Below are 9,743 nucleotides of genomic sequence, written 5' to 3'. Positions count from 1 at the left end.
CAAGTTAATTTTTCTTTGTTCCTAGTTGCATTTGCGGGTTCCTCTTTAGAAGGGAATAATGGGGAGGAGGATTCTGGACTCTTCCTCTCCTCCCCCCTCCTCCCCGCCCCGAACGCCGGACTTGGAGATCCGAGAGTAATTCATACAAAAAGATTTGCCTCAGCCAGGGAGGGAGTGGAGGGGGCGGGCAGGTGGGAACTGTGAGGGGAGCCTAGGGACCGTCGTAAAACTCTCTGACTGAGAACCGCTGACTCGTCCAGTCTCGACTAGCCACCCACTCAGTGCAGAGGACTGGGCGGGGCAAGGACGTATGCGCGCGGCTTTCCGAGCGCCTGGTGGGGTGGGGCGCACATTCTCCTCCGTCCCCGGGGGTGTGGGGGGGGATTTGTGGGGGAGGGGACGAATGGGCACGTTGAACCCGAGCAGGCGGCTGAGGCGCGGGGGGAGCTGGGTAGCGGTGACGCACGGTTGGCTCCACCTCCTTTCCCGGAGGGAGGAGGGGGGAGCACAGTATATAAGTAGCGCTGCCGCCCTAGACGTTCTTTTTCGCAACGGGTTTGCCGCCAGAACACAGGTAGGAGCGAACGCCGCGCCCGCCGGGCCTGGCGTGAGGCCTAAGGCCTTCGGCGCCCCTGACCCTCCTTGATCCTGTTTTTCCTTTCGCCTATTCTCTTTTCTTTCTTTCTCTACCTTAATTTAAGTTTGAGAAGGTTGCGCTTTCGAGCCTTGGAATTTTCCCGGGACACGCCTCGTGCTTGGGCCTGATCAACTGCACGAGCTGCGGCCCCTGCTGCCCCAGCCTCGTGCTGGGGCGTCCCCCACGCGCCTCTTCTCACGGTCTTTTCCGTACCTCAGCCTTCATTTTCGTTTCTCTTAGTTTTCTAAGTGTTGGTTGGGTAAGGGCTGAAGTGTCGGTTTCCCCACCATGGCGGCCGGGCGTTACCCTGCCCTTGTTTGGTCTCTAAGATTCCTCTGTGTGTGTGGGTCGGATCTTCTCTTCCCCGCGCGATGTCAATGATTTCTATGAGGCAGAGTCCGTGTCTGGTCCGGGGAGGAAGGAAGCGAGGGAGAAGCAGGCGGTGGCGGGGCCGCGCGCCCCGGAGTCCACCCGCCTCTAGTTCGTGCCACATGTTCTGGCGCGGCCTCGGCGGCTCGAGGGGCGGGGCCGGGGAGAAGAGCACGGGTGCGCGCCGGCGGCGGCGGGGCCGCGCTGGATGGCGGTCAGACGGCTGGGGAGAGGCTAGGCCTCGCCGCGCCGGCTGGGGCCGCATGGCTGGGGGCGGGGGCAGTTAATCCTCGGAAGTTGGTTGAAATGGTTTGAGGGGGTGTACGGTTAGAACCTCTTACGGGAAACGGGGCCGGCGCTTGAGCCGGGGCCGCCGCCGCTGGTATTGGCCCGGCCGGATGGGTGCGTGAGCTGAAAAATGGCCGCTCCCTAGGCCTGATATAGGGAGCACAAAATGGAGGACACGGTGGCGGCTTGAGGCGGGCGGGTGAGTCACTGGCACAAAGAAAGGGACGGGGCCTCGCCGCCCCTCCCTGTCCAGCTAACGTGGCCAGCCTTGAGCCCCTACGGGGCTGAGACCGGGCCCCCGCCCCCCCCAGCAGACAATGCGCGGGATGGGGGAGGGGCGCCGCCCGCGGAATTCGCCCCGTGTGTGGTGTGAGTGTGGTGTGCGAGTGTGGTGGGAGGAGATTGAGAGGCCTGAGCAGGATCTGCTGTTGCCTGGATTGGCACGCGGGGGCTGCCATTCCTTGGAATTTTTCTTAAGTTTTGGAGGCTTCAGATGTTCCCTCGAAGGTCACAGGCCGATTCCCTCCTCCCCAATTTAGCTGTTTAATACAAGCTTCTGTTACTTTAATGAAAACTTTTCTTTGCTTAGGTGTTGTGAAAACCATCGCTAAACCTCCACAAAAATGGGCAAGGAAAAGACTCATATTAACATCGTCGTCATTGGACACGTAGACTCTGGCAAGTCCACCACTACTGGCCATCTCATTTACAAATGTGGTGGAATTGACAAGAGAACCATTGAGAAGTTTGAGAAGGAGGCTGCTGAGGTATGTAGGAAAATGTTAAAAAGATAGAGGATGATTTTTACCTCAAAATTTGGGAATTTCAAGTGTGAGAAACTTATTAAAAATCTTGTTCATTGGGCAGTGGTCAGTTCCTGTTGATGGCAGTGATAAGTTCCTACAGGAAATTGGATTTGATTATGGAATCTGTCACTTAGTAAGGCCAGGTTTTTTGTAGGCCAGATTATTTTTGTCCAGTAATTGAAACCACATACCAGCTTCTAAGAAACTAACAGTTCTGTTAACCAGGTACAGAGTTTGAATATTTTTAAATTTTTTATTTGTAGATGGGAAAGGGCTCCTTCAAATATGCCTGGGTCTTGGATAAGCTGAAGGCTGAACGTGAGCGTGGTATCACTATTGATATCTCCCTGTGGAAATTTGAGACCAGCAAGTATTATGTGACCATTATTGATGCTCCGGGACACAGAGACTTTATCAAGAACATGATTACTGGCACATCTCAGGTTTGTAATATTTTTAAAAAACACAACAGGGACAATGTGAAATTGGTAGAGGGTAGAGTTCACATCAGATGGCATATTTGGCACTTAGTGGGAGGGGTTTGGTAACAATGAACCTTTTAGCTCTGACTAGTATTTGTTTAAAAGAATTTTAGTATTCTCAACAAAACTTGTCTCTTTATAGGCTGACTGTGCTGTCCTGATTGTTGCTGCTGGTGTTGGTGAATTTGAAGCTGGTATCTCAAAGAATGGGCAGACCCGTGAGCATGCCCTTCTGGCCTACACACTAGGTGTGAAACAACTGATTGTTGGCGTCAACAAAATGGATTCCACCGAGCCCCCCTACAGCCAGAAGAGATATGAGGAAATTGTTAAGGAAGTCAGTACCTATATTAAGAAAATTGGCTACAACCCTGACACAGTAGCTTTTGTGCCAATTTCAGGTTGGAATGGTGACAACATGCTGGAGCCAAGCTCTAATGTGAGTATTTGTCAGTTGTTTAAATAGTAATTTAGATATATATATCTGACATTTTAATAACTAAATTAATGAACTCTTTCCCAGATGCCTTGGTTCAAGGGATGGAAAGTCACCCGTAAGGATGGCAATGCTAACGGAACTACACTGCTTGAAGCTTTGGATTGCATCCTGCCACCAACTCGTCCAACTGACAAGCCCCTTCGTTTACCCCTCCAAGATGTCTACAAGATTGGTGGTAAGTAATTTGATTAGGTATTGGCAATTAGATGTCTTTGTACAGTGGTGAAGGGCAAAACATACTATTTAGTGGCTTTATAAAGGAGTTTAACTTTCCTTTCACTAGGTATTGGTACAGTACCTGTTGGCCGTGTGGAAACTGGTGTTCTAAAACCAGGAATGGTGGTCACCTTTGCCCCAGTCAATGTTACAACTGAAGTAAAATCTGTTGAAATGCACCATGAAGCTTTGAGTGAGGCTCTGCCTGGGGATAATGTTGGTTTCAATGTCAAGAACGTGTCTGTCAAAGATGTCCGCCGTGGTAATGTGGCTGGTGATAGCAAGAATGACCCACCCATGGAAGCAGCTGGCTTCACTGCACAGGTACCATCTTGAGATTTTAGATGTCTGAATAATTGCCATATTGTTTTAGGAGATACTGAAAAGGGAAGGACCCAAGTTATCTCTAAAGGTAGAATTTTAATGCATTTTTTTCTCTTCTCTAACCCAGGTCATTATCCTGAACCATCCAGGCCAAATCAGTGCTGGCTATGCACCTGTTCTGGATTGTCACACTGCTCACATTGCCTGCAAATTTGCTGAACTGAAGGAGAAGATTGATCGTCGTTCTGGCAAGAAGCTGGAAGATGGCCCTAAATTCCTGAAATCTGGTGATGCTGCCATCGTTGACATGGTTCCAGGCAAGCCCATGTGTGTGGAGAGCTTCTCTGATTATCCTCCTCTGGGTAAGTAGTTAACTTCATTGTTAGAGAAAAATAACTTTGTTTGCATTCTACTGGGTAGGAACTAATAAACCCTATTTCCCAATGCAGGTCGTTTTGCTGTTCGTGATATGAGGCAGACCGTTGCAGTTGGTGTCATCAAGGCAGTTGACAAGAAGGCTGCTGGAGCTGGCAAGGTCACAAAATCTGCCCAGAAGGCCCAGAAGGCTAAATGAATATTCTGTACAACACCTGCCACCCCAGTCTTAATCAGTGGTGGAAGAACGGTCTCAGAACTGTTTGTCTCAATTGGCCATTTAAGTTTAATAGTAAAAGACTGGTTAATGATTACAATGCATCGTAAAAGCTTCAGGAGGAAAGGAATGTTTTTGTGGACCATTTGTTTCGTGGCAGTTTTAAGTTATTAGTTTATAAAATCAGTAATTTTTAAATGGAAACAACTTGACCAAAAATCTGTCACAGAATTTTGAGACCATTAAAACAGTTTAATGCGAAACCTGTGTGTTCTTTGGGTCAACCATTATTAGAATTCCAGGGGGGTGGAAAGTACTTAGAAGTGACCAGGCACAAATAATTTGGCCACGGAATCTTTGGGCACAAAAGTGCCAAATACCTGCAAGTGATCTGCTTGCTTGGCCAAACACTTGTAACTCTTTTTTAAGTGTATATAGTTTGCTTTTGGACAAAGCTATGTGATATCTGACCTGTTAGTGGTGCTTTAGCCTCTTAATTAAAAATTAAATATGGTACTCAATTTTTGTAGGTTAAGGGGGAAAGTACTATGGACAATTTTTTAAAAATATGCCCTTCCAAAGCCTTCTGGCTGTTCCTTTTTTCTAGCTAGACAATCTCATCTAAACACCAGCAAGTCAGTCATCTGGTAAAGGCTACACAAGTATATACAATTAGATGGATTTTTAAGGAAAATACACTATTCTGAGGTAAAATTTTATTTAATTGTCCATCTACTTGAAATTTGCTAGCACTGAAATGAGAATTGTTTAAATGGAGTTTAGCATTGCTCCTTAAAATTCTGATTGTGCCAAATGGATGCACTAGTATCTGGGGGAAAAAGGGGGATACTAAAGGTGTAAAAATAAGTGAATTGTCAGGTGTTCCACTAACAGAAAACTGCTAATGTTTAGCAACAATGGTTTAATACAGTTGTTGAGTTAGACGAGAATTAGAAATGTGAAGTTCCAACTACTAAAATTCATTAGTGCTGTAAGCTAGGATTTTCTAATAGAATTTGTTACCTCTTAAAGTAAATTACCTCAGAAGTTCATTTTTTTAAAGAACCAAAACTTGGAATTTAGGACTTGAATCTTTCAGGGTGAGAAAACCTCCTTGAAAGATGAATATATAAATATGGATATCTTGGAATTTTTCCAGCTTTGTTAAACTGCCTCAAAACAAACTTTAATCTCACTGATTTTTAGGGTAGGGTGTTGGGTGGAATTTTTTTAGAGGTTTTAGAAGCTTCTTGGCTAAAATAAAAATGCATGTAGCACTGTGGGTGGGCTTTTGACTATGTAGATGGAGAAAGGATTATATCCAGGAAAAACAGCACTTCAGGTAGATGTTAAAATAAGCTGTTGTCAACATATTAAGTGGTTGTCATCCTAATAAAGGGTCCTTAATTTTGCAGAAAAGTCTATATAAGACAACTTTAGTTGAATTTAAAATGTTGAAGCTTTGACATACTATACTGAGAATTTTTGTTAGGAAGTAGCATTAATAGCATTGATAGTTTTCTCTAACTGGATTAGAGGAATGCTGAGACTTATATTAGGGAGCAATATATTTATAAGTGCCCAATTAGAGTATAGCTTAAGTTTTTGGTAAACTTGGGACACTTGGTTTGGGGGTGGAGCTGGGTGTGTGGGGGGGAGCTTAAATTTCTGGGTTAATTATAGCAAAGCTGGAAGTGAAGACTTAACTTCTTAGAAATATAATGGGTATTTATAGTGTGGTTAGGAAACTTCCCTTTAGTAAGAACTGCTGGATGTGACCTAAGCAGGGTTATTTGACCTTTTTAGCCACAAAACCCTCAACCCTGAGTTGCAGCATAATTACACCTGCATCTATCGTGAGGAAGTTTACTTAGAATGAATTAGTCAACCTGATTATCCTAATTTGGCCAAGTGTAGCTGACACCACAGTGAATGGTTTATTTTTGAAACATTCCCAATAACTGCCAAGTTTGGCTGGAGTGAATGTAACTCCCTATAATTTTCCAGCTGTTAAACAGATTCTACTTGCAATTTAATACTTTTCAACCATGTAGTGTCTTAAGAATTCTCTGGGGAGCCACTGGTGCTTTCAAAAGTTTGGTTGGCTAGGCTGGCCTCTTTTGTTAAATAAAATGCATAGGCAAGCAGGTTTTCTAGAGGTTTCAAGTATGATTAAGTCATTGGGGCTATTAAGTGAACCTATAAATAACCTGGCTTTTTGTTGGTTTATTTTCTGCAGATCTTTGCCATTGAGTTGGTGTCTTAATTTTAATAGTTTTTATGTAATCTGTTGTAGTTTACTGCTATGAACTGTTATGTTAGCATTAGGAAGGCATAGGCAGACTATAAGATTTGTGAACATTGCCATCTTCAAAAAATTTTGTAGGAACTAGAAAATGACCTCTCATTCTTAAATTAAGTCTTTGGGAACAATAGACTGGGTACTCCATGAATATTCATTGGATTACTAGAGCCATAATACTCCTACAAGCACAGAATTGCTAAGGAATTGTTGCTGCCAGGTACCATTACTGCAGCATACATTTTTCTCTTGACACTTAAGATTTTAGTTTAAGCCAGTAACTGGGCACAAATCACTGGGTTAAACTGGTAACTTGATTTAGTTTGAGTATTGCTCATGTTTACATTTGTCATGTTTAGAATCTTAAGAGACCAATATGGAATTCCCTTTTGTTCTTTGTAATGCCTAATGTCTTAAATTTACTATTAACAGAGGGTAACATTTGGACAATGTATAGCTCTTAATATTTACATGCCATCTAGTATAATTTGTATGGGCTATATTTAATGCTATAGGTTACAAGATAAGAGGAAGTTAATATCTCTTCAATCCTTAGTGCCATGAGTAGAATTAAGGAATGCTTGTTAATAAGGAACCACTAGTAGGCCTGTGAAATACTGGGGGTTGGGGCAGGGAGTGATATTAGTAGGATATGGGGCTAGTGGTTCTAATTAAAAATGAATAAAAAATTTTAGACTTTCCAGCTAGGTTAAATAAACTGTTGAGAGTCAAACCTAAGTAAAATTGGAAAGCACAAATTCTTGAAACTTCATGAGAGATGAGATGTCAGGTTTATTCCGGAAAACAAGGTATGGCAACGTCATCATTAAGCCCATACTCTCTACCTCTTGGGTAGACTTTGAAAATTGTCAATTATAGTGACCAAGACACTGTAAGATCATAAATTGCCTTTGAATTGTTGAAGATTAAATTTTACTCCGCATAGTTCCGTGTGAATTGTACGTAAGTTCTTTGAAAGGTAGTAATCTGTATATATGTGCTTATGGTAACCAGAATACCCTTGTTCATCGTTTGATGTGCTAACAAATTTTTAGCTGAAATTACCTCAGTGGCTCACTGAAAGATGTACAAGCTTATGGTAACTTGATAACATTGATTATAAGTGATGCATTTGTCTGTGTTCTGTGTTCCAAAGTCCTTTTCCATTTACAGCTCTACCCTGAATTAGGTTTGGGTGATGAAGAAAAATCTGTTCTAACCCATTTTTTTTGTTTTATCACTTAGGCGATAAAACATTCTGTTAGCTATGGGGTAGGTTATGAAACAATGTTACACAAATGAGTCATGATTTGGGTTATAGGATCATACTTTTAAAGTGGTAGAACCTATGGGGTTCATTCACTGGTGGTATGTATAAGTAAGGCTAAACTCAGGGTAGTCTATAAAGTGAAATTTTGTCTAATATAAGTCAACATCCAGGTTTATGTTTGCATTCTTTTTACTTTTTATTTTAGGTTTGCCATGAGCCACCCTGACTTAATGGTAGAGAACAGTCCTATATATCATTTCATTATAGTGGAAGAAACTTAGAATCTTAGAATCAATATTGTATATTGGTTTCAAGGCAGAAGAGTGGTAAACACTAGGTGATGGGGGTTAAGTGACTTACCAGGGATCACATAGCTAGGAAGTGTCTGGATGTTAGATTTGAACCCTAGACCCCCTGGCTCTCCACTCATTGAGTTATTTAGCTGCCCCCCCAAACCTCCTTTAATACTTATTATAAAAGTTGATTCTGACATTGAATCTGGGCAAATCATTTAACCTCTTAGATCCTCAGTTAAACTTTCTAAGACTAAACCTTGGTACAGTAGCTGATCTGTAGTAGTTTTCTTAACAGGAGTTCTTTACATCAGTTAAGTCAGATTTGAAACAATTCCACAAATTTGCTTTTTTTTTAAAATACTGACAGGTTAGGCTCAACTCATCTGTTAAACTTTTGATAACTTCATTACTAGTTGAATTTATTTTTGTCTTTTAGGAAAAGTAATTCATTTAGGTGATTGTTTTTCCAATGTGTCAGCTGAGATTTTTAAAATGAAAAGACCTATCTTGGGTCATTAAAGACATAGAAGTGTGGGCAGTTATAAGCCAGCTTTCTTGACTCTAGACTTAATCCCAAATCTCTTATTCTTTACCTATCAACCAACTGTTCTAGTGCATCATAGCCAACAAAACTTGTCTTCATAAAATGCATTTTTTTGGAATGTTAGCACCTTAATGTGTGTAGATTGGATTTTGTTTTGGAAACTAAGATGGTATGTGGCTCATTTAAGTAAAAAGGAACTGTTCAGTATGTTTTGGGGAAGAATGCCTGGAGAGTTCTATTTACATATAGGTAAAAACCGATCAGAGAATTACTTATAGGAAAATAAGATAACCAAGAGGTTGTCTAGCAAGTGTTAAAAGAGTAGTATAAATGATTGAGCAAGAAGGGATGTATAGGACAGTGGAGTTCACCCAGCTTAGCTGTGTGTCTAGTCTTGGTATCAAAGTATATGGCTATGGTAATTTCATTAGCTAGTCTCTATTACCTAATTACCCCTTAATTCTCTTTTAAGTTTAGTGACCCTGAAAGTGTGGAGTCATCTCTTAGTTAGAACCCTCTGTCTTTGATAGCTGTTTTATGATGGGGATGTATTCTATGGATCCCTTGAGTGAGAGCTTTTTTTATTCTTTGGGACCATTTCATATTTAACATTTAAAAGACCCCATAGTATGGGCAAAGGTAATACTGGCATCCTGTTAAGGAGGCTAGAGAATGTATAAACTTAAAAGGGGAAAAAAAATTAATAACCAGGCCAGTGGTGGAAGCTTCTGCCTTTGCCCAATGTTTTAGTACCTATAGTTTCTCCTTTCAAATATGTGATTGTATTGGTCTATGTGAAATAATTCTAAAATAAACATAAAGCAGATTTGCTTTCTCAACAAAACAATATGCAAACAATGATGTTTATGTGCTTACTGGAACATTTATATTAAAATCAGAATGAATGTCAGGAAATCTGATTTACATCCTGCCTCTGGCACTTTATAGTTTTGTGATCATAAATTAAGAGATTTTTTTTTTTTACACCCTTAATGCAATTGTTAGGTGACTTACCCAAGGTCACATCAAGGAAGTGTCTCAGGCTGGATTGAACCCAAGTTCTCCCTAAGCCCTAGCACTCTATCTGCTATACTATCTAGCTGTCCCTTTAGTTTCTT

At 41.8% G+C, this 9,743-nt stretch overlaps 1 protein-coding gene across 1 annotated transcript; it reads left to right on the top strand.

Moving 5' to 3' along the window:
- Positions 1 to 552: 552 nt before the first annotated feature.
- Positions 553 to 4,476, top strand: EEF1A1 (eukaryotic translation elongation factor 1 alpha 1). The gene is made up of 8 exons (XM_044676069.1): positions 553 to 574; positions 1,884 to 2,061; positions 2,364 to 2,543; positions 2,725 to 3,021; positions 3,106 to 3,256; positions 3,365 to 3,621; positions 3,749 to 3,983; positions 4,071 to 4,476. Exons 2-8 carry the CDS (start codon positions 1,918 to 1,920, stop codon positions 4,193 to 4,195), a joined length of 1,389 nt encoding a protein of 462 aa, XP_044532004.1. The 5' UTR covers positions 553 to 574; positions 1,884 to 1,917; the 3' UTR covers positions 4,196 to 4,476.
- Positions 4,477 to 9,743: the final 5,267 nt, after the last annotated feature.

The sequence above is a fragment of the Gracilinanus agilis genome, chromosome 4, assembly GCF_016433145.1.
Source record: "Gracilinanus agilis isolate LMUSP501 chromosome 4, AgileGrace, whole genome shotgun sequence".
Classification (NCBI taxonomy): domain Eukaryota; kingdom Metazoa; phylum Chordata; class Mammalia; order Didelphimorphia; family Didelphidae; genus Gracilinanus; species Gracilinanus agilis.
This window is presented reverse-complemented; position numbering and strand designations above follow the sequence as displayed.